Source organism: Pongo pygmaeus, chromosome 4 (genome assembly GCF_028885625.2).
Source record: "Pongo pygmaeus isolate AG05252 chromosome 4, NHGRI_mPonPyg2-v2.0_pri, whole genome shotgun sequence".
NCBI classification, from domain to species: domain Eukaryota; kingdom Metazoa; phylum Chordata; class Mammalia; order Primates; family Hominidae; genus Pongo; species Pongo pygmaeus.
In genome coordinates this window covers 17,909,364-17,934,838 of record NC_072377.2, presented here as the reverse complement: position 1 = coordinate 17,934,838, position 25,475 = coordinate 17,909,364, and the positions used below count along the sequence as shown (strand labels likewise).

General features: G+C 42.4%; 1 protein-coding gene and 2 pseudogenes across 1 annotated transcript; 2 read left to right on the top strand and 1 right to left on the bottom strand.

Annotated features, from left to right (window-relative positions):
- Nucleotides 1–5,639: 5,639 nt before the first annotated feature.
- LOC129036360 (histone H3.X-like) lies at nucleotides 5,640–6,350 on the top strand (annotated as a pseudogene).
- A 5,929-nt stretch (nucleotides 6,351–12,279) lies between these two features.
- LOC129036141 (histone H3.Y-like) lies at nucleotides 12,280–25,293 on the top strand (annotated as a pseudogene).
- LOC129037197 (TATA-box binding protein associated factor 11 like protein 2) lies at nucleotides 20,025–21,733 on the bottom strand. Its single transcript, XM_054489110.2, has one exon. It carries the CDS (start codon nucleotides 21,142–21,144, stop codon nucleotides 20,548–20,550), a length of 597 nt encoding a protein of 198 aa, XP_054345085.1. The 5' UTR covers nucleotides 21,145–21,733; the 3' UTR covers nucleotides 20,025–20,547.
- Nucleotides 25,294–25,475: the final 182 nt, after the last annotated feature.

The following is a 25,475-nucleotide window of genomic DNA, read 5'->3' as shown; positions in this document are numbered from 1 at the left end:
GAGCCACTTTAGCCATAACTGGACACAGCTCCCTGCCTCCCCTTCCCACACACAAACACACACGCTGAATTTTCTCACTTCCACAATGTGAAGAAACTTGTGGATGGAGAGTATATTAGTTTTACATCAATGCAGAATAAATTCTCACCAATTTTGGATATTTAAAACAAACACCAGCTCAGAGGTCAGAAGTTCTACTAGTCCAAGTGACTGCCTCCTGCTCAGAGCCACACGAGGGACCTCCGGGATGGGTCTGGCTGTGTGGTCGCTGCCTTCACCTGAGAAGGGTCTGGCTTCGATCTGACTCCAGTTGGTGGCAGAATTCAATGCCTTCGGGTTGTGAGCCCCAGGCCCACTTGTCTGTTCTGCCTGCTGCCGTGAGGACGCTCTCGGCTCCTGCAAGTGTTGCCCAGGTCTGGGCTGTGAGGCTCCCTGGGTCTGCACGGCCAGTGCTGGGGAATCTCCCACAGGGGAATGTCATCTCAGGGAGCTCCAGTCCTCCCTTATAAAGAGCTCTGATGACTGAATTAGACCCAGCCCTTAGCAGCTGTTGGCTCAGGATATCCCCAAGGTAATCAGGGATTTGGGCGGGCTCATCAATTCACGCTTCCGCCCACACCCAAGGGAGGGGCAGACACAGGGCGAGTCTCCGAGGGGCGGGAAATGCAGGGGGTATTTCAGAATTCAGTCTTCCTCACAGAATCGCAAAGTTCACGTTTCACAACCATAAAGAAACTATTTACGCTAAAAATGAGACGTTTTATGAAGTTGCACATTAGAAAACTTCAATGTCTGAGAAAAAAAAATCTCTAACTCACAGGGAAACAGGTGGCTTATTCAATACTCTGAAAATAAAATGGACTGGGTGTGGGGAATATGTAAATATTATTTCAAGTTTATTTTATTTTATTTTATTTTATTTTATTATTTATTTTTGAGACAGAGTCTCCCTCTGTCCCCCAGGCTGGATTACAGTTGTCTGATCTCATGTCACTGCAGCATCCGCATTCTGGGCTCATGCAATTCTCCTGGCTCAGCCTCCAGGGTAGCTGGGTCTAAATATGCATGCCAGCATGCCCGCATAATTTTTGTTATTTTTTTTAATTAGAGACATGGTTTCACCATTGTGGCCAGGCTGGTCTTGAACTGCTGACTTCAAATGATCTACCTCCCTTGGTTTCACAAAGTGAAGGGATTACAGGCATGTGCCACTGTGACCAGACTTCAATTTATGTATTACATGTATATGTATACATAGGTGACAGAGAAACACCAAAGAGACATACAATTATGTCATGCAGAAAGATATACATCTCATTTAGGGAATATTATTTTGAGAAATGGCATAAAAAGTAATTCAGAAGATAAAGCAGACACTCAAATATCTGACTTTTAAAGAGCTTTGTTTATTCAAAAACAGTTGGTAGAAGATATGGAATTACTGGCTGGGTGCGGTGGCTCATGCCTGTAATCTCAGCATTTTGGGAGGCCAAGTTCGGTGGATCTCCTGAGGTCAGCAGTTCGAGACCAGCCTAGACAACATGGTGAAACCCCTCTTTACCAAGAACACATATTTACGTCGGAACCTTTGTAAGTCACGTAGGGCCTTTCCTTTCCAAAATTTACTAGTACCGAAGGCATGATCAGTAGGTTATAAGCAGAAACAAATGGCAACTCAAAGAGGCAGAACCATCCAAAATTTGAAAATTAACCCCTGAAATAAAGCAAACACAGATAGATAAACTTCTCATAAAATTTAATTACCATATACAGTTATCTCTCACTATACTCTAAAAGGACACTGAATTTATCTAAGCTTTATATACTCCTCATTTTTCTCTTAAATTCTAGTGCGTCTCTATCTAGAGAGATAAACACCCTAGAGAGAGGTCTAAGTTAATGACTTCTTAAATGAAAAGTTAAGAAGGCCATATACCCACCAAAACTTGCAAGATAATCGAGGCATAAACAACAAAATTTAATGTTGATTTATGTTTATTTTTATCTAAGGAAAAAGAATTAAATTAACCAATATTTATATACAAAATGACTGTAACCCATAAATAAAGCTTATAAATAACAAGATATGTATGTTGGGCTATTCAAAAATGTTTTACTGGCCGGGCGTGGTGGCTCATGCCTGTAATCCCAGCCCTTTGGGAGGTTGAGGCAGGCAGATCACTTAAGCCCAGGAGTTTGAGATCAGCCTGGACAACAGAGCAGAACCTCTTCTCTATAAAAAATACATAAGTTAGCCAGGCGCGGTGTGCATGCCAGTGGTGCCAGATACTTGGGAAGCTGAGGTGGGAGGATCCCTTGAGCCCAGGAGGCAGAGGTTGCAATCGGCAGAGATCTTGCTACTGTACTCCAGCCTAGGTGATAGAGCAAGAACCTATCTCATTTTTTTTTTTAACAAAAGCTCTTACTGATAAGATGCAAGTAGAAAAAAATAAGAAGAGGTTCCTAGATTAACTCTTCAAAAAATAAACCTCACAGATGATAGTAACTTCAGCCATCCACTCTCTTCTGAATGGATTAGATAGACTTCCACAGAAACCTATGGGCCAGATCCAGGTCATATTTTATAGTGCTCCAGAGAAAAATTACAGACACCTTGTACCCCACAACACACTTAGCTGCTTTCTAAGCATCAATGTTAGGAACATATTTGAATTGCTTTTAAAAGGATGAAAGCATTTAAAGTTTTTCCCATGAAAATAATTATCATTCTTTATCCCATTACTATAATTCTTGCCCTGAAATCCCTTTTAATTTTCTTAAGCATTTCTTCCATTTCTGTCTATTGCCAATTAAAAATTTTTTTCATTATGTCAGAACCACCATTATTATTTTGCAGAATGTATACAAAGGCATTCATAACAAGCAGAGCCTTTCCGGATGCATCCATAAAGGTGCTGGCAGAGGAAAGTGGTAAAACTGTTACACCCTAAAACCATTATGTGGCTCTAATTGTTAACTTAAGAAGAGGAAACATACTAATTAGATGGCTGTTTTCTTGATTGCTGACATCCCCTTTGTAGACAACAGACTCAAAAAACTATTTTTCAACAAACATTTATTGAACACTTTCGTACATGCTATGTATCCTGGAGGAAATGCTGTATTTGTGAAGTTGAACTCTCCCACTCTAGACATTTAAAAATCTGATATTTTCAAGTATTACTCGGAATTTTTGTTTACATTAGCCATGCTGGGAATTTCTTAATGGTTTTGGTCTGTCGGAAAACAAGTCAATGTGTTAGATTCTCTAAGTCTATCCAGTAGAGTTCCAGGACGGTTTCTTGTATTGTTACTGCTTTAATTATTACACAAATACTGAATGTGGACACATAATTGAAACTGCCTTACATATTCAGATGCCATCAGTTTTTCATTTTATTATCATCAAATTTCTTATTGAGTAGATCCAGAATCTACAAGGAATTCTAACAAATAAACAAGAAAAGACAAATATAATCCCACTATAAAGTGGGCAAGTGATGTGCATATAAATTTCTCAAAAGAAGACACAATTGCCAAAAAAAAAAAAAAAAAAAAAACAGAGGAAAAGATGCCCAGCATCACTAATCATCAGAGAAATGCAAGGTAAAACCACAATGCGGTATCACCTTACCCCACCAGAATGACCATTATTCAATAGTCAAAAACAATCGATGTTGGGGTGTATGTGGTAAGAGGGAATGCTTAGGCACTGCTGTGGGAATGCAAATTAGTGTAATCTCTGTGGGAAACAGCATGAGGATATCTCAAAGTGCTCAAAGTACATCCCCCATTGGATCCAGTCATCCAAATAGTGGGTAGACACACAAAAGAAAAAGAACTCACTCTACCTAACAGACCTGCACACATATGTTTATCCTAGCACAATTCACAATTGCAAAGATATAAAATAAACCTAAGTGCCCACCAGCTGATGAGTGAGTCAAGTTAAACGTGGTTCATATATGCCGTGGACTACTACTCAGCCATAAGCAATGAAATCATGTCTTTTACAGCAATTTGGATGAAACTACAGGCCATTATTCTCAGTGGAGTCATTCAGGAATCTACAGCCAAATGGTGCACATTCTCACTTAGAAGTGGGAGCTAAGCTGTGGGTAGGAAAGTCATACAGAGTGGTAACACGGACATTAGAGACTCAGAAGTGGCAGGGTGATGGGGGGATGAAAAACTGCCTACTGGGTGCAATGTAGGTGTAGTAGTCACGTGATGAGTGCACTAAAATTCTTGACTTCAACACTATACAATTCATGTATGGAACAAAAACCACTTATGAGTGGTTTTTACAAGCTAATGAAACATAATTTTTTTTAAAAACTAGACAACTAGAAAATAATAATACTAAGCTCTAATTTAAAAAACGCTAACAGGAATGTATTTTGTAATATTGATATCATGAAATTTATGATTCTGTGCATGAGGTCTGCATTGAATGGAACAATAATTTCTATTACAGGTATCACAAAAATTCATTAAGGGTAAACTGAAATAGACTTCACCACCATACAATTCATCTATGGTGCCCAAAACAATTTGGTACTGCTGAAGCTATTCAAATAATGAAATGTTTTCAATATTTACTTAGCTAAGCTCTGACCTGGGCTCAGCAATTCAGAGAGGTCGGGGCTGACTTCTCAGGACCTCATGGTGTTTTCATCCTGGGCAACAACAGGATAGCTCAGTTCAGGCATCAAATCCACACTCAAAGTGGAAAAGAAGACAAAGGGGGCATCAGTGACAGTCACATGTCACCGTTTTCTCAGAACAGCTTTGCCTTCCCCAGGAGGCTACCAGCAGATTTGCAGGAGCATCACCTTTGAGGAGAAAAATGCCCCAGGAGAATCCCTCATAGAGGAGTGACCATTTCAGGTTTCCATATTCCCCTTCCCAGTTCACTTCATCCTCATGGGACCTGATGAAGACCTCATGATCTCAAGCCTTGGTGTTTTTCCACAGACATGTAAGTTGTCTAACGTGCAACTTGTTTTTGTTTTTGTTTTGAGATGGAGTGTCACTTTGTCACCCAGGCTACAGTGCAGTGGCGTGATCTCGGCTCACTGCAACTTCCTTCCCCCAGGTTCAAGCGATTCTCCTGCCTCAACCTCCCAAGTAGCTATGATTACAGGTGCATGCCACCACGCCTGGCTAATTTTTTGTATTTTTGGTAGAGACGGGGTTTCACCAAGTTAGCCAGGATGGTCTCAGTCTCTTGACCTCATGATCCACCCACCTCGGCCTCCCACCCAAAGTGCTGGGATTATAGGTGTGAGCCACCGTGCTTGGCCTAACATGCAACTTTAAGCAACTATTTCCTTGATGTAAATAAAATGTCAACTTTCAGAATCCATTCGGCACAAAAAACGTTAAGTGACAGCTCTCATTTACCATCCCTCCCACAATGCACAATCCGGAGGTCGGTCCCTCTCTTGGGTGAGGAAGAATGCAGGCACTTAATGGGCTTTCACAGCCTTGATTAGGTTAAGCATCTGCTGAAGCACAGAACCTGGTGGAAGGTAGCTGGGTGGGTCTAATGCAATCATCCAAGCCTCTTATAAATGAGTGAATTTGGCTGAGATCACAGAGATCTCCAGCTAGAGCAAGACTGCCTGGGAGAAAGATTCCCCACTGCTGTGTTTAGACCTAGGAATCCCAAGGCCACTCAAGGAGACTGAATACAGAGACCTCGGACCACTGATCAGTGAGCTGGTAAGTATGGGGCTGGGTTGGAAGGGGCTAAGTGTACGGGAGCATCTTCTGCATAGATCCCAACACACAGACTCTCTGAATCCTGCCCACAGCCCCACCACTGTTGCTGTCTGGTACCAGCACTGCCTCCAGTTCACCAGGCTCAGCCCAGTGACAAGGGAGAGGCCACAGCCCTACACCATGGCTCACATTAAGCAGACCGACCACAAAGCCACCACCTGGCAGGCCCCCAGGAAGCCCCTGGCCACCAAAGCTGCCAGCAAGAGGTTCCTGGCTACACAAGGGATCAAGAAGCCTCACCGCCACAGGCTTGGTACCCTGATGCTGCACAAAACCAGGAAGTACCAGAAGTCCACGCAGCTGCATCTGCACAAGCTGACCTTCCAACGCCTAATGGGCGAGATCGCCCAGGCCATCAATCCAGACCTGTGCTACCAAAGCACGGCCATTGGTGATTTCAGGGGAACAGCGAGGCCTACCTGGTCCCCCTCTTTAAAGACAACAACCCATGTGTTATCCACGCCTGGCGTGTCACAATTATGCCCAGAGACATGCAGCTGCCCCGCCACCTCCGCGGAGAGGGTGCTGAGGAGCCCACGCTCCTGGGAAATGCTGCACTCTAGATGGCTTCGATCTCCTTTGGTTGTGTTTTTCAATGTCTCTGTGTTAATCATAGTTCTGATATTAGCAGTTCTCTTCACTTTTGGTTTTATGTCCCTCATGGGGTCCAAAAGTAGCCCTGCACATGATTAGGAGTAACAGCACAGGCAGATATAACGGGTATGAGTGTTTCTGTTTTCTTTTGTTTGTAAACTTTCCATCTACATTGAGAGTCTAATGCATTCATGTCAACTGGGAATTTCTCACTGAACGCCTTTCAACAGTTCAAATCAAGAACAATTGTGAAAAAATTTGTTCATTAATATTATTGAAAACCAAATAAATTTCTTATTGGTGGCAAATAAATAATGTCTCCTGCATTTGGTCAAACAGCAGATGAGATCCACACTTTGACTTTTCCTATATGCAGCTCCATATTCTCAACGTTCCCTGTCTCCTGGGCTATTCCTGTGTTTGTTTGCTATGAACATACATTACACCCTACTTTCTAAAATGTGAATAGAGTCTCCATACACAAGTCATTTCATGTTATGGGAGGCAAAAAACAGTCTGGGTCTGTTTGTGGGTGGGAAAGGGAGAGAGGCACCCGTTAGAAGTCTGATGCAGTCCATCAGCAACAGCTGAGCATCCTAGAACGTGGTCATAGCCATGGCCATGGCTGGAATGATACAGGTCTTGGTTAAGGAAGTGGTAGGAGAGGCCCTGGTTGTGTTTGAGATGTGGGGAGACATGCCCCACTGCAGCCCAAGCATTGGAGTGAGACCTGTCTCAGGGGACAGCCCAGTGACCATTTCCCAAACACCTACTACAAAACAAAGTCATCTTCCTCTGGGCCCCAGCCTAGAAAGAAAGGCCTGATCTTCGAGGAGAAAGTACTGGTTCCAGTCTTTCTATGACAGAGCCCTCTGTAGGCTGGAGCTTCAGTATCTCAGCCCATCCTGGACTTATCCATGACTTAACATCTTTCTTACATCTTACATTAGTCTCACCCAGATGAAGGCAACAGCCTGATTAATAATGTCATCCAATCATATGTGTATCTCAGATGGGGCACAATGGCTTATTTCTACGATCAGAGAGCATTTTGGGAGACCGGGATTGGTGGATCGCTTGAACTCAGGAGTTCCAGACCAGCATGGGCAACATGACAAAACTTCCTCTCTACAATTAAAATGGGAAAAAAAAAAAAGCTAAATGTGGTGATTGGTGCCTGCTGTTTCAGCTACTCCAGAGGCTGAGGTAGGAGGATCTCTTGAGCTCCAGAAGTGGAGATTACAGTGAGCTGAGATGGAACAACCGCCCTCCTACCTGGCTGACAGAGTGAGACCCTGGCTCAAGAAAATAACAATCATTATCATCATGTTTGGGTCTCTGAGGTCCATGTATGAGGAGGCATTGTTCCAGGGCTTCCTAGTTGGAAGAACAAAGGTACATGGGCCTTGAGCATCCTTTGGACGGGGAGCTGTTTTCAGAGAGAAGAAAGAAACCCTTTTAAGAGACTATGGTGGATTCATACCAAATCCTGAAGTGGATATAACTCAGGATTTTTACTCATATGTGATTTTAAAGAGATACAGCAAAGTCTTCCCTTACAATACTCTGTCCTGAAGGTGCTGGGCTTCCTAAGAGTACTGGAGTAGTTGCCCTTGGAAACATTTAGTGCTTTTCCATAACTTTTCCTGGGGAATCAAGCACCTCTTTTCCAGCTTGTAAAAATAAAAATGAAATTTAAAAACTTTTCTTCTCTAAAATGACTATTTTTACTTTCCTACCAAGACTGTTTCATGCCGGGGAGTGATGTTTGATGATGTCAGAATGATAACACACTCTGGGAGCCGCATGGAAAACTAAGAGAAGCAAAGACCCCAGATACCCCGTCTCATCTGGGCACTCCTTTCCACGCCTTCACCTCCAAGGAATGGCCCCAGTGTAAACTAGGTTTATGGCTGAAATAACATGTTTCTTTCTGTTTGTGCTTCTCTAAAACAGAAATACATATGATGACAATACATATTCATACTAGGTAATGTTCAATTGTTACTTGATTTTCCAAATTATTCTATAAGAACACAAAAATTAGAAATAAAATTCCCTCTCAGTGTAGGATTTGACCATTAAATATTTTGTGTAATTGAACATTATTTGTAATTCTACTGACATGTAATTGATCCAATATCCTGAATATAAGAAAAACGGTAACAAATGTAAAACCTGCTAGAAGAAAACAGGGGATATCCTCATTGACAATGGTTAACCCAATGATTTTTGGAATATGTCCCAAAAGCAGAGACAGCAAGAGGGAAAATACATAAATGGATTGCATCCAAATGAAAAACAAAAAATCTGCAGAGCCGACAAAACAATCAACACCATGAAGAGACAGAATCATAAAGACAGAAAATATTTGCAAACCCTACATCCAATAAGGAATTAACTATTTACTGTCCCAAATATACCAGGAACTCCAAGGACTCGAAACCGAGAAACAATACAATTTAAAAACTGGGCAAAGGAACTCAATAATAGACATTTCTGAAGAGAAGCCATGAAAGTGGCCAGCAGGTATATATCCATATATACCTGCTGTTACTGGTATATATGTATACTCAACATCACTAATTTCCAGAGAAATGCAAATAAAAACTGAAAGAAGATAACACCTTACGTTCATTAGAATGGCTATGATCAAAACATCAAAGGACAACACTTGTTGCTGAGGATGTGGAGGAAAGGGAGCCCTTGCATTATTCCTAGGAATGTAAATTAGGGCAGCCATTATAGAAAACAGTATGGACCTTCCTCCACAAACTAAATAATACAGCTACCATATGATCCAGCAAGCCCACACTGGGAGGTGTATATCAAAAGGAAATGAAATCAGTCTATTGGAGAGATATCTGCACTCCCACATTGATTGCAGCACTACTTACAAGATCTAAGATAGGGAATCCACCTAAATGTCCAAAAGCAGATAACAGGAGGAGGAAAATCTGACATAGATACACAAGGGAATACTATACAGCCTTAAAGAAGAAGGAAATCTTGCCATTTCTCACACATGGGTACACCTGGAGAACATCATGCTAAGTGAAATAAGTCGGGCATAGGTAGGAACATAAATACCACATAATCCCAATGCTATGTAGAACGTCACAAAGGTAGTCTGATGGATGTGAAAGAGAAGAAAGGTGGTTGTTTGGGGCTGTGGTGGCAGGGGGTGGGGACTTTGAGAAGACATTGGTCAAAATACACAACATTTCAGTTACATAGGGGGAATAAGTTCAAGGATTATTGGATAACATGATGACTATAGTTAACAATAGATCGTATTTTTGAAAAATGCTATTAACATGGATGTGCAGTGTTCTCACCACGGTAATATATATGTGAGGTAATGAATGTCAATTACCTAGATTTAGACATTAGACAATGTGTACATACTTTAAAACAGCATTTTCTACATAAGAAATATATACAACGAGATGTGTCTACACTTTAAATATGAATACACAAGTCAATAGTTGAGTGGTTGCAAGGGACCGAGAGTGAAGGAGAAGTGCAGAGACTGGACAGAGTACGATTGCAGGGAAGTGAAACTAGTCCATAGAATACAATAATGGTGGATAGATGTAATTATGCCTTTGCTTGAATCCATGGAATATACAACACCCAAGTGAATCCTAAGGAGAGCAATGGAGCTGGAGTCAGAGTGATGGGTCCACGTAGGTTGAAAGGTTGTAGACAACGTACCACTCTGGGGCAGAAAGTTCATAGTGAAGGGGGCTATGCATATGTGTGGTGAGAGGATATTGGGGACCTATGTTCCTTCTGCCCAATTTTGGCATGAACCTAAAGGTTTGTTACAAAATGAGCTCTATTTTTAAAAGAGAAATGTGAACTTATTTTGTGAGTATTGATTATCCTGGAAATTTCTGTTCTGTGTGTGGTATATGCATTCCATGCATGGGCATTAAATTAATACTATAAGTTATCAGAGAAGCCTGTGCACCGTGTATTGAAATAGGAGCCTTCGGTTGGTGTGTTGTTTATTTGTTTGTGTTCTTTACTCTGCTTTGCTTTTACTCATGAAGCCAATAGTATGAAGGTAGCTGCTGAGACCTCGGTTCAGCAGCTCAGTGAACTCAGGGCTGGATTCACGGGGCTTCATGGCATTTCCAAAGCAGGCAATGGAAAGAAGGCTCATCCCCTCCATCAAGGTAAAAAAACACCCAGGGAGGGCTTCAGTGATAGGCACATATGACCATTAGATCAAAAAGCCTCAGCTTCCCCCGAAGGCTACGCGCAGATTTCCATGAATGTCACTTTGGGAGAGAAAAATGCTCCCAGAGCATCCCTGATACAGGAGTGCCCATTTCGGTTTGCCTCTTTTCCTGCTGGTAAGTCTGGGGTGGGTTGGAAGGGGCTCAGTGTGTGGGAGCATCTTGTACATGGATTTCAACTCACAGGCTCTCGGAATCCTGTCCACAGCCCCCCCGCCCTTGCTCTCTGAGGCCAGCGCCGCCTGCAGTGGGCCAGGCTCAGCCCAAGGAGAGGGGAAAGGCCACTGCCCGCCCCCATGAGGCTCATCAAACAGACCGCCCGCAAAGCCACCACCTGGCAGGCCCCCGGGAAGCCCCCCGGCCACAAAAGCCGTCGGCAAAAGGGCGCCCTCTACAGGAGGAATCAAGAAGTCTCACAGCTGCAGACCTGGCCCCATGGCGCTGAGTGAAATCAGAAAGTACCAGAACTCCACTCAGCTGCTCCAGCACAAGCTAACCTTCCAGCGCCTGGTGCGCGAGATCCCCCGGACTATCAGCGGGGACCTGCGCTTCCAGAGCGCGGCCGTTGGTGCTTTCAGGGGACCAATGAGGCCTACCTGGTGCGCCTCTTTGAAGACACCAACCTGTGTCTTCTAAAGGGCGCCCTCTACAGGAGGGATCAAGAAGTCTCACAGCTGCAGACCTGGCCCCATGGCGCTGCGGGAAATCAGAAAGTACCAGAACTCCACTCAGCTGCTCCAGCACAAGCTAACCTTCCAGCGCCTGGTGCGCGAGATCCCCCGGGCCATCAGCCAGGACCTGGGCTTCCAGAGCGCGGCTGTTGGTGCTTTCAGGGAACCAATGAGGCCTACCTGGTGCGCCTCTTTGAAGACACTAACCTGTGTTTCATCCGTGCCAGGAGCGTCCCAATTATGCCAAGAGTCATGCAGCTGGCCCACAGCCTCCGTGGAGAGGGTGCTGAAGAGCCCTCCTGGGAAATCTTGCATTGTAAATGGTTTCCTTTGCGTTCTGTGGTGTTTTTCCTCTTCTCTCTGTTAATGATAGATATGATGTTAGAAGTTCTGTTCAGTATCGGTATCATTTCCCGCACGGGGTCTAAAAGTAGCTAAGCATACGATTGAGAACAAAAACCGAGGCAGAAATCACAGGTAGTGACTGTTTTTCTATTTTCTTTTAATTGTAAATTTTCTATCTACATTGAGGAGTTAATGCATTCATGTCAAGTGGAAATGTCTGAGTGAACACGTTTCAGTAGTTCAAATCAATAACAACTGTGAAAAAACTGGTTCCTTAATTTTATTGAAAACCAAATCAACTTATTGGTGTCAAACCGATAATGTCTCCTGTGATTGATCAAACAGTAGATGAGAGCCACACTTTGGCTTTCTCCATATGCAGTTCCATGTTTGCAATGTTCCCTGTCGTCTGGGCTGTTCCTCCTAGTTTGCTATGAACATACATTGATCTCTACTTTCTACAATGTGAATGGACTCTGTATGAATAGACTCTGTATCCACAAGTCGCTTCACATTAGGGTTGGCAGAATAACCAGTGTGGGTGTGTTTGTGGTAGAAAAGGGAGAGAGGCACCCTGTAGAAGTCCGATGCATTCCGTCAGGTGCATGTCAGTGTCCTAAAACCAGGTTACTGCCATGGACATGGCTATAATGACCCAGATCTTTGTCGGGGGGGTGGTAGGAGAAACCCTGGACATGTGTGAGATGTGGGATAATGCCCCTGTTACACCCTGGGCATTGGAAAAAGGCCTTTCACAGGGGACAGGCCAGATGCCGCTTCCCCAACATCCAGTACAAAAATAAAATAAAATAATCTTCTTCCTCTGGGAAGATCTTGGTCTCACCCAGATGAAGGCAGCAGCCGGTTTCATAACCCTTTCAATCATATTTATATCTCAGACCAGGCACAATGGCTCATTTCTGTAAAACCAGCACTTTGGGTGGCCAAGGGCAGCAGATTGATTGAGCTCAGGAGTTCCTGTCCAGGCCAGGAATCTTGGCAAAACCTCCTCTCCAAAAAAAAAAAAAAAGAAAGAAAGAAAGAAAATTAGCTGGGTGTGGTTGCTGGTGCCTGTGCTTTCACCTACTTGGAGGCTGAGGTAGAAGGACTGATTGAGCTCTGGAGGTGGAAGTTAGAGGGAGCCAAATTGACATCACTGCCCTTCCACCTGGCCAACAGAGTAAGACTCTGTCTCAAAAAACTAACAATCACTGTCATTATATTTGGTTCTGTGAGGTCCATGCATTAGCGGGTGTTTTTCTGGGACTTCCTAGTTGGAGGAAGAAAGGTGCATGGGACTTGGGCATCCTGTGGATGGGGAGCTGTTTTCAGAGAGAAAAAAGACATCCTTTTAAGAGACTATGGTGGATTCACACTGAATGCTGAAATTGCTATGACTTTGGATGTTTTTGCTCAAATGTGATTTTAAAGAGATAAAACAAACAGTAAGTCTTCCCTTACAATACTCTATCCAGAAGGTCCCGGGCTTTCTAAGAGCACTGGAATAGTTACATTGTAAACATTTAATACTTTTACATAACTTTTCCTGGGAAATCAATCAACTGTTTTTCAGCTTGCAAAAATAAAAATGAAATTAAAAATTAGCTTTTCCTCTAAAATGGGTTTTTTCACATTCAGACCAAGATTGTTTTATGTCATGGAGTGATCTTTCATGATGTTAGGATGGTAACACACTCTAGGAGCTGCATGAAAAACAAGACAGAGAAACACAAACCCCAGAGACCCTGTCTAATCTCTTCATTCGTTTCCACACATTCGCCTCCAAAGAGCTGGTCCCAGTGTAACCTATATTAATGGCTGAAATAACATATTGATGTGTGTTTTGTGCTTGTCTAAAACAGAAATGCATATAATAACAATATATTGTTATACTACATGATGTTTAATTTTTAGTTTATTTTTCAGATTATTGTATTACAAATATAATGTCCTCTCACTGTAGGATTTGAGCATTAAATATTTTGTGTAATTGAAGCCTATTTGTAATTATACTGACATGTAATTGCCAAATACCCTGTATATAAGATAAACAGTAATAAATATATAGCAAAAATAAAATGAGTTCCAGTTTTCGGGGTGACTCCTTAGGAAATTCCATGTCATCACTCTATCTTCACAATCAGAAAAAAACTGAAAAAGCAAAGAATCAATATCTCCTTTGAAATCTCTCTGAGTGATGATGTCAGAGGCAAATACAAAGAGAAAATAAAAAGATTTCATGGTTTTCTGTCTTCAAAGTATGCTATCAAGCTGTAGGAACCAAAATGGCATAATACTGGCATAAAAACAGACACCTAAGCCACTGGATCAGAGCAGAGAGTCTAGAAATCAGTCCATCCATATACAGCCAACTGATGGTTCAAAAGGGTGCCAACAATCCACCACCACAAAACCACAGTTTCTTCCATCAATGGTGACAGGAAAACCTGGTAGCCACATGAAAATAAATGAAATTGGACCCCTATCTCTTACTGTACACAAGAATAAATCCAAATAAATTAAAAACTTGAAACAATAAACCAACTAGAAGAAAACAGGGGACATCCTCATTGACACTGGTTAAGCCAAAAACTTTTGGAATACGACCCAAAAGCACAGACAACATAAGGGTAAATAGACAAATGCATTGCATCCAACTTAAAAAAAAATCTGCAAACCCGACAAGACAATCAACACCATGAAGAGAAAAAATCAAAATGAGAGAAAATATTTGCAAACCCTACATCATATAAGGAATTAATTACTGTCCAAAATACTCTAGGAACTCAAATGACTCAATGGCAAGAAACAACACGATTTAAAAACCGGGCAAAGGACCTAAATAACATATATTTCTGGAACGAAGACATACAGTGGCCAACAGGTATGTATATACATATATATGCTCAACATCACTAATCATCAGAGAAATGCAAATTAAAACTGAAAGAAGATATCACCTCACACTCATTAGGATGTCTATGGTCAAAAAGTCAAATGACAACACTTGTTGATGAGGATGTGGAGGAAAGGGAACCCTTGCACTATTCATGGGAACGTAAATTAGGACAGACATTATAGAAAGCAGGATGGACGTTCCTCCAAAAACGGAAAGAATAGAGCTACCATATGATCCAGGATTCCCACACTGCCAGGTATATACCAAAAGAAAATGAAATCAGTATTGAAGAGATATGTGCACTCCCATGTTAATTCACAATAGCTGAGATATGGAATTCACCTAAATGTTCAAAAATGGATGACAGGATGGGATAAATCTGATATATATGCACAATGGAATACTATTCAGTCTTAAAGAAAGATATCTTGTCATTTATGACACACGGGTGCACCTGGAAAACATCATGCTAAGTGAAATAAGCCAGGTGTAGGAAGACAAATACCACGTCATCTCAATGATATGTGGGATCTCACAAAGCTAATCTAATAGATGTCAAAAAGAAGAATTCTGGTTGTCAGGGGCTGGGCGGCTGTGGGTGAAAGAATGAGAAGATGTTTGTCAAAATATACAACATTTCAGTTACATAGGGAGAATAAGCTCAAGGACTATACTGCAACATGGTAACTATAGTTAAAAATAGACCGAATTCCTGAAAAGTACTATTAGTGTGGATGTGAAGTGTTCTCACCACAATAATACATATGTCAGGTAATGGCTGTCAGTTACCTAATTTAGATATTAGACAATGTGTACATACTTTATAACAGCATTTTGTACATAAGAAATACATACAATGAGATGTGTGTGTTTTAAATATAAATAGATAAATCAATAGTTGAGTGGTTGCAAGAGACCAAGAGTGAAAGGGAAGTGCAGAGACGGAACACAGTGCATTTGTACAGTAATGTAACTAGTCCACAGAATACAATAACGGTGGATACATGTAATTACGCCTTTGCTTCAGTCCATAGAATGTACAACACCCACGTGAGTCCCTAAGAAGAGCTATGGTCTTGGAGTCAGAGTGATGTGTCCATGTAGGCTGAATGACTGTAGCCAAACTACTACTCTGGGGCAGAAAGTTGATAGTGAAGGTGGCTATGCATATGTGGGGATAGAGGATATGGGAAACCTCTGTTTCTTCTGCCCGATTTTCCTGTGAACCTAAAGGTTTTCTACAAAAGTAGCTCTCCTTTTAAAACAGGAATGTGAATTTATTTTGTGAATATTGATTATCATGGGATTTCCTGTTCTGTACAAGGTACGTGCGTTGCATACAAGGGCATTACATTTCTACTGCAAGTTTCAGAGAAGCCTGTTAATAGTGTATCGAAATAGGGGCCTTTTGTATGTGTATTGTTTGATTGTTTGTTTTTCTTTGCTTTAGTGTTTCTCATGGAGCCAGAAGTATGAAGGTAGCAGCTGTTACCTGGGTTCAGCAGTTCAGTGAACTCAGGGCCTTCACTGGGCCTCATGCCGTTTCCAAAGTGGGCAATGGAAACAAGGCTCAGCCCTGGCATCAAGGTAAAAAAAAGGAGCCAGGGTGCCTCAGTGACAGGCACATATGACCATTTGATCAAAAAGTCTCAGCTTCCCCCAAAGGCTACTCCCAAATTTCCATGAATGTCACTTTGGGAGAGAAAACATGTCCCCCAGAGCATCCGTAATAGAGGAGTGACCATTTTGCTTTTCCATCTATCCCTCCCGGTTTCAACTCATCCTCAGAGAACCTGAGAGACACCTCACCATGGCACCCTTGGTGTTTTGCGGCAGTCACGGAAGTCATCTAATGTGCAACTGTATTGAAATGTCTTTTTCACTGTAACTTCCATGATGATCATGAAATGTAAACTTTCGGGATCTCTTTGGCACCTAGATTCTAGCTAACTCTCACCTATCAGCTCTCCCATGAGGCACAGTCCAGAGGTTCATCCCTCCCTGGGCTGCGTGCAGAACCCAGGACTTGATTGGGTTTTCACAACCCTGATGAGGTTGAGGGTCTGGCGAAGCAGTGAGAGCAATGGAAGGTAGCTGCGTGGGTCTAATGCAATCATTTGAGCCCCTTATAATAGGCTGGACTTGGCTGAGACTACACAGATGTCCAGCCAGAGCCAGGCTGCCTGGGGGGAGGGAGATTCCCCACAGCTGATGTGTAGACCAAGGAAGCCCAGGACTCCCGGGAGAGGGAGCAGAGGACCTCTGACCCACACACCTGCGAGCTGGTAAGCCTGGGGCTGCGTTGGAAGGGGTTAAATGTCTGGAAGAGTCTTCTGCATGGGTCTCAACTCACAGGCTCTCTGATTTTTGTCCACAGCCCCACCGTCATTGTTGTCTGAAACCAGCGCTGCCTCCAGTTAACCTGGCTCAGCCCAAGGACAGTAGAGAGGCCGCAGCTCCAGGCCACTGCATGCACCAAGCCAACTGCCCGCAAAGCCACCGCCTGGCCGGCGCCGAGAAGACCCTGGCCACTAAAGCCGCCGGCAAAAGGGCGCCGCCTACAGGAGTGATCAAGAAGCCGCACTGCTGCAGGCGTGGCACTGCGCGAAATCAGAAACTACCGGAAGTCCACGCAGCTGCTCCTCCTCAAGCTGCCCTTCCAGCGCCTGGTGCGCAAGATCGCCCAGGCCATCATCCTGGTCCTGCGATTCCAGAGCGCTACCATTGGCGCCCTGCAGGAGCCCAGTGAGGCTTACCTGGTGCACCTCTTTGAAGACACCTAGCTGTGTGCCATCCATAAAAGCCCTGTCCTCTTCTCCCCTATATATGTATATTAGCGCTCTGCTTTGTACCCTCTTCCATAGGAAACACAAATCCATCAACTGATCATTTAAGCCTTTCTAGTTTGGGTACAACTTTTTGTGTAGTTGTACTTGTAAGCTTTGTACTTTATATTTCTAAAGACTAGACCCTAGATAATATGTGTTGGAATAGTGGAGATAGGTTGCTTAAACTTTATTTAGGAATATGCTAATTACTTCTGGGGGCAAAGGCAGGCACTGAGAATGTTAAGCTTATTACAAAATAGTAAATTTTGGAAAATAGTCAAGTACAGTCACTTTATTTGTTAGGTATCTTGTCACCACTTAACCAGCACCAATCAGAGACCACATTTTTCTAGGCAGTCTCCAAATGTACATTATGACACAGACTTTAAGAATAGTAATGAAGCTCCAGGACAAACTTCATTGTCATTAACATGTAATACAATCAGCCATGAAAGCTGTCAAAGATTTCTCCTGGAAAGATACCACTTTCTACAGATTTTTTTCTTGAGAGCTGTGGCTATATGATATTATATATTGAGAAGATTTAGTATGTGATTATTAAAAAGTCAGGAAACAACAGATGCTGGCAAGGCTGTGGAGACGTAGAAACACTTTTACAATGTCTGTGAGAGTGTAAATTAGTTCAACCATTGTGGAAGACTGTGTGGCCATTCCTCAAGGATCTAGAACCAGAAATACCATTGGACCCAGCAATCTCATTACTGGGTATATACCCAAAGGGTTATAAATCATTCCACTATAAAGACACATACACATGTATGTTCATTGCAGCACAGTTTACAATAGCAAAGACTTGGAACCAACCCAAATGCCCATCAATGATAGATTGGATAAAGAACATGTGGCATATATACAGCATGGAATACTATGCAGCCATAAAAAAGAATGAGTTCGTGTTCTTTGCGGTGACATGGATGGCACTGGAAACCATCATTCTCAGCAAACTAACACAGGAACAGAAAACCAAACACCACATGTTCTCACTCATAAGTGGGAGTTGATCAGTGAGAACACATGGACGAACAAAATGGAACATCACACACCGTGGCCTCTCAAGGGGTGGGAGGCAAGGGAAAGGAGAGCATTAGGACAAATACCCAATGCATTTGGGGCTTAAAGCCTAGATGATGGGTTGATAGGTGCAGCAAACCACTAGGGCACATGTATACCTTTGTAACAAACCTGCACATTCTGCATATGTATCCCATAACTTAAAGTTAAAAAAAAAAAAAAAAGAATGTGTAACGACACTGAACTTTCTCAGCTAATCTAATTTTCCTCTCTGAGAAAACAACGCTGTGTTCCTGCTCCTGAGCTGACCTCTGAGACCTCGATGGGAACTTGTTTCTGTCTTCAGCAGTTCAGCTTTACTCAGAGCTCACTCAAAGTATTGAGTTCTATGAGGGGCCAGAAAAATGTTCTAAGTTTGTGTGTGGAATCACCATCAGCACTGCTCTCTACAAATGCTTGTCTCCACCTCAGGCTACTTGGGCCAGGTTCTCTTTCCCTCTAGTATTCTGAAAGGGCTACACCTGCCACATCCGCCAGAATACAGCTTCCAACACTGCAATGCCATGGGAAAGGAATGAGTTGAGAGCAATCTAAAGACTGGGAGATATTAAGTCTCTTGGATCTTACTTCTTTTGGTTGCTTGAGCACTTTAATTCCTGAGAGAGCCCTCCCATCTCCATCAGTTCTTCCAAGAACCTGTACCCTCCTTGTGTCTCTAAGACACACAGTCTAACTTGTTATATGCCTTTAAAGAAAGTTGGTAAAATAAAAGGAAAGCCAAACAATGTCAGAATATGGAAGTATGAAACAGAATTTTCCCATACTTGGTAAAGTTTAGAAATTTGTGAAATACCCAAAGACAGATTCTTTGTACAATAAGTCCTATTTTAAGAGGAAAAGCTGAGTGTATGAGGAAATAAAACAATATTTTCTGGAAGTATCTTGGCTTCAGGAAGAAAGAGTACATGTTATTCTCCATTCAGTATTAGAGCTGAATATGGGGTCTTTTAGGTCATTTTTGCTTATACTCTGCGATTCAGGGGGCACATGGCAAAGGTAAACAGACTGAAATAGCACCGTGGATATATGTGAGCTGTGCTGGGAAGGTTCACAGTGATTCCATGATAAATCTCAGGTCTTCATTCTATAATGAAAAATTGCTCTTTTCCATTATAAAGGTAAAGCAAAGTATGTACAAGTAGGGTATGGAATAACTTTGTCACTCGTGATGAACCTAGTTGGTCCGATATTTTAATAAATTCTCCAATGTCTCTGCACTCAGGTTTGATTTTCTGAGTGGATCATTGGTAGAATGAATAAAATCAAGAATACTCAAAATCAATGTTTTGAAATAAATTTCAGTGTCTCCGGAAGCACTGGTAATATCATCATATGCAGTGAACGTGAAGTACAAATAGGCTCTCTCTGTGTCCTTGAAACTGCCCATATGATCATTACAAATGGCGGCTTAAGGAAAGGTGGTTTTGGAATGGGTTTCTCTCTAGTCTTACATGATGCATCTCTACTATATTGCATTATAATAAAGTAAAGGGTCACTTGCTGACATAAACCACAGTAGGCAGGAATACAAGAGTCAACTTGGAGAAAAAAAATTCTTTATGATTTTATTTTTATTTCTGCAGTTTGGAAAACAGTTTAGCTGCTTTTGTGATGACTCACAAAACTACATATGAGCATTGAAAATCAGAGAAGGACAACAATTGGGAAACATTTCTGGAGGCTTCACTTACTGAAACCCAGACATAAGCATACAAGTTAAGACACAGCAACACCAGGCTTCAGCATGAAACCATACAAATCTCCTGGGAAGGGCTTCCCTCTCTGAATGCAGCTACCTGTCCACAGAATGCTCAAGGCCCAGGCACCTTTATTCTTCCAACTAGAAAGACATAGAAAAATGCCTCAATATGCCCTTGGAGGCCCAAACATTTAGCTAAGGCTACTATGAAACAATCTGCTGTCTTCACCTAGGTAAGGTCAACTTCAGAGTTCGAGACACCAAGATCGTGGGTAAATTCAGGGTGGACTGAGATAAAGAAGCTCCAGCAAATACAGTCCTGTCATTGGAAGAGGAATGCAATACTTATTCCTGCACAAATAGACCCTTCCCTCTGGCCTTGGGCCTAGAGTATGATTTTTTTGTAGTTGCTATTGAGGAAGAGGCCTTTGGGCTTTAACCTGCGAACAGCTTCCCTTAAATGCTTGGGCTGCAGCGGGGGCGTTTCTCCCCACATCTCACACACGTCCAGGGCCTCTTCCACCACCTCTCCAACAAAGACCTTGGCGATTCCAGCCATGGCAATGGCGGCGTTCTCAGACACCGAACTGCCGGTGATAGACTGCATCAGACCTGCAATGCGTGCCTTTGGGAAAGCTGACCGGCGATACACTTCGTAGCGGGCCAGCTGCTCCTCAGACATGGCAGACAGCAGGGCTGTCATCCTCTGAGCCTCCTCTGCATCCACGGTGGGCTTCCTCTCCTTCTTTCCTTTGGTATCTGTTTTCCATCTTTTGGCTGCAGGAGGAGCTGAGGCTGAGGCCTCATTGTCCCCTTCTGTGAGGTCCATGACATCCTCACTCCTGAGCTCACCTTCCTGATCCCTGGGTTCTTCCAAGTTCCCATCTAGGTCCTCAGGGATTCCATCCTTCTTGCTGCCCTTCAGACCTCGGGGCATGGCGAACATCTCAGCAGACACACCTGTTTCCCTGCCTGTCTCCATGGGTGAGGTTCAAGTCTGCTCCGTGACAGCAGCTGTAGAGGCAGAAGTTCCAGCTGGGGTGGTTTGATTATGGATCTGCAATGACATTTTAAAGATTTTAGCTGCTGTGTTTCTGCTGAGCCATTTTAGCCATAACTGGACACAGCTCCCTGCCTCCGCTTCCCACACACAAACACACACACTGAATTTTCTCACTTCCACAATGTGAAGAAACTTGTGGATGGAGAGTATATTAGCTTTAGATGAATGCAGAATAAATTCTCACAAATTTTGGATATTTAAAACAAACCCCAGCTCACAGGTCAAAAGTTCTGCTAGTCCAGGTGACTGCCTCCTGCTCAGAGCCACACGAGGGACCTCCGGGATGGGTCTGGCTGTGTGGTCGCTGCCTTCACCTGAGAAGGGTCTGGCTTCGATCTGATTCAAGTTGGTGGCAGAATTCAATGCCTTCGGGTTGTGAGCCCCAGGCCCACTTGTCTGTTCTGCCTGCTGCCGTGAGGATGCTCTCAGCTCCTACAAGTGTTGCCCAGATCTGGGCTGTGAGGCTCCCTGGGTCTGCACGGCCAGTGCTGGGGAATCTCCCACAGGGGAATGTCATCTCAGGGAGGTTCAGTCCTCCCTTATAAAGAGCTCAGATGATTGAATTAGACCCAGCCCTTAGCAGTATTGGTACAGGATATCCCTAATGTAATCAGGGATTTGGGCGGGCTCATCAATTCATGGTTCCGCCCACACTCAAGGGAGGGGTAGACACAGGGTGAGTCTCTGAGGGGTGGGAAATGCAGGGGGCATTTCAGAATTCAGTCTTCCTCACAGAATCGCAAAGTTCACATTTCACAACAATAAAGAAACTATTTACGCTAAAAATGAGACATTTTATGAAGGTGCACATTAGAAAACTTCAATGTCTGAGAAAAAATTTCTAACTCACAGAGAAGTGGTTTATCAAATACTCTGAAAATAAAATGGACTGGGTGAGGGGAATATGAAAATATTATTTCAAGTTGTTTTATTTATTTATTTATTTATTTATTTATTTATTTATTTATTTTTGAGACAGAGTCTCGCTCTGTCCCCCAGGCTGGATTACTGTGGCCTGATCTCAGCTCACTGCAGTCTCCACATCCTGGGCTCAAGGCATTGCCCTGCCTCAGCCTCCAGAGTAGCTGGGACTAAATGTACGCGCCACCACACCAGGCAAATTTTTGTATTTTTTAAAGTAGAGACGAGGTTTCACCATTTTGGCCAGGCTGATCTTCAACTGCCGACTTCAGGTGATCTGCCCCACCTTGGCTTCCCAAAGTGAAGGGACTATACGCGTGAGCCACTGCATCCAGACTATGATAGTTTCACACTGAAGCCTGAAGCTGCTCTGCCTTAGGATTTTTCCTGAGTTTTACTTTCTTGTCATGATGAGTTGCTAGTTCATATTTTTTGTTGGATCTTTTAGAAAGGCATTACTGATGAGATTATGGCTTTCTCCCAAAGAATACTACTTTGGAGAAACTATATTTCAATTAACAGTACCTTAAGTTTCTGATACTTATCAAGTACAATATTTGGACATGGCATGGTAAGTGAAAGTGTAAGAAGCAGAATTTGGCAACCTCCATTTTTTTCAATTTCGATGGTTTCAGGTTTTTTGGTTTCAGCCAAACTGAAGAATGTCCTAATGAGCTGGCAATACACAGGTCATTACAAACAATTTTTGAAACTAAATCACAGTGAAATTTTTGGAGTACAATTCTAAAGAAATTTGAATAATCTGGTGGTATTGCTAACACAAAACAAGGTTGTTCAGCTCTTTCATCTTTAAAAACAAACAAAAACATGATGTGGAATTCTTGCATTTTACCAAACAGCGGTACGCTCCCTTGAATATGTGACTATGAAAACCAAGTAATTGGAAGAAAAAAAATAAAAGAAACACCTCATCTGTCTCATTAATAGTTTTGTTGAGAAAAATGTATTTTTAAAAAACTGCTAGCTATGTCTTGATATTTTTAGACATGGCAATAAGTTGAAATTGCATGAATCATCTCTCTATTATTCATGCTACTTAAGAAACTCTTTCCAATATTTGACTGCATTCATTTCATAAAAGCCCTGCCCTCTTCTCCCCTATATATCTATATTAGCACTCTGCCTTGTACCCTCTTCCACAGGAAACACAAATCCATCAGTTGATCACTTAAGCCTTTCCAGTTTGGGTACAACTTTTTGTGTAGTTGTACTTGTAAGCTTTGTACTTTATACCTCTAAAGACTAGACCCTAGATAATATGTGCTTGGGAATAGTGGAGCTAGCTTGCTTAAACTTTATTTAGGCATATGCTAATTACTTGTGGGGGGCAAAGGCAGGCAGTGAGGATGTTAAGCTTATCCCAAAATACTCAATTTTGGAAAATAGTCAAGTACAGGCCGGGCGTGGTGGCTCAGGCCTGTAATCCCAGCACCTTGGGAGGCCAAGGCGCTCGGTCACGAGGTCAGAAGATTGAGACCATCCTGGCTAACACGGTGAAACCCAGTCTTTGCTAAAAATACACAAATTAGCCAGGCATGGTGGCAGGCGCTTGTAGTCCCAGCTACTCGGGAGGCATTTCAGAATTCTGTCTTCCTCACAGAATCGCAAAATTCACATTTCACAACAATAAAGAAAACATTTACAGTAAAAATGAGACATTTCATGAAGTGGCACATTAGAAAACCTAAATGTCTGAAAAAAATCTGTAACTCATAGGGAAACAAGTGGTTTATCAGATACTCTGAAAATAAACTGGGCTGGGTGAGGGGAATATGAAAATATTATTTCAATTTTATTTTATTTTATTTATTTATTTTTGAAACAGATTCTTGCTCTGCCCCCCAGGCTGGAGTGCAGTGGCCTGATCTCAGCTCACTACAGCCTATGCCTCCTGGGCTCAAGCAATTCTCCTGCCTTAGCCTCCAGAACACCTGGGACTAAATGTGTGCACCACACTGCTGGGGTAATTTTTGTTTTTTTGGGTTTTTTTTTTGCATTTTTTTATTTTGATGTATTTTTCCTCTTTCCTTTCTTTCTTTCCTTTTTTTTATTATTATTATACTTTAAGTTTTAGGGTACATGTGCACAATGTGCAGGTTAGTTACATATGTATACATGTGCCATGCTGGTGTGCTGCACCCGTTAACTCGCAATTTAGCATTAGGTGTATCTCCTAATGCTATCCCTCCCCCCCTCCCCCCACCCCACAACAGTCCCCGGAGTGTGATGTTCCCCTTCCTGTGTCCATGTGTTCTCATTGTTCAATTCCCATCTATGAGTGAGAACATGCGGTGTTTGGTTTTTTGTCCTTGCGATAGTTTACTGAGAATGATGATTTCCAATTTCATCCATGTCCCTACAAAGGACATGAACTCATCATTTTTTATGGCTGCATAGTATTCCATGGTGTATATATGCCACATTTTCTTAATCCAGTCTATCATTGTTGGACATTTGGGTTGGTTCCAAGTCTTTGCTATTGTGAATAGTGCCACAATAAACATATAAATCATGCCGCTATAAATTTTTGTATTTTTTAAAGTAGAGAAGAGGTTTCACCATTTTGGCCAGGCTGGCCTTGAACTGCTGACTTCATGTGATCTGCCCACCCTTGTTTTCTCAAAGTGAAGTGATTACAGGCATGAGCCACTGGGCCCAGACTTCAATTTATATATTACATGTATATGTATTCATAGGTCACAGAGAAGCACCAAAGAGACATAAAATTATGTCATGCACAGAGATATAAATCACATTTAGGGAAAATTATGTTAAGAAATGTCATAAAAAGTACTTTGGAAGATAAAGCTGACACTCAAATATCTGACTTTTAAAGAGCTTTTGTTTATTCAGAAATAGTCGGTAGAAGATATGAAATTTCTGGCCAAGTGCGGTGGCTTATTCTTGTAACCTCAGCATTTTGGGAGGCCGAGGTGGGTGGATCTCCTGAGGTCAGTGGTTCCAGACCAGCCTGGACAACATGGTGAAACACCTCTTTTCCAGCAACACATATTTACATCGGAACTTTTGTAAGACACCAATCTGTCTGTCATCCATGCCAGGAGCTTCCCAATTATGCCCAGAGGCATGCAGCTGGCCCGCAGCCTCCATGGAAAGGGTGCTTAAGAGCTCACACTTCTGGGAAATCTTGCATTGCAAATTGTTTCCTTTGTGTTGTGTTGTGTTTTTCTCTGTTAATGGTTTCTTTTGTGTTGTGTTGTGCTTTCTCTCTCTTAATGATAGATATGATGTTAGAAGTTGTGTTCTGTGTTAGTATCATTTCTCACAAGGGGTCAAAAAGTAGCTAA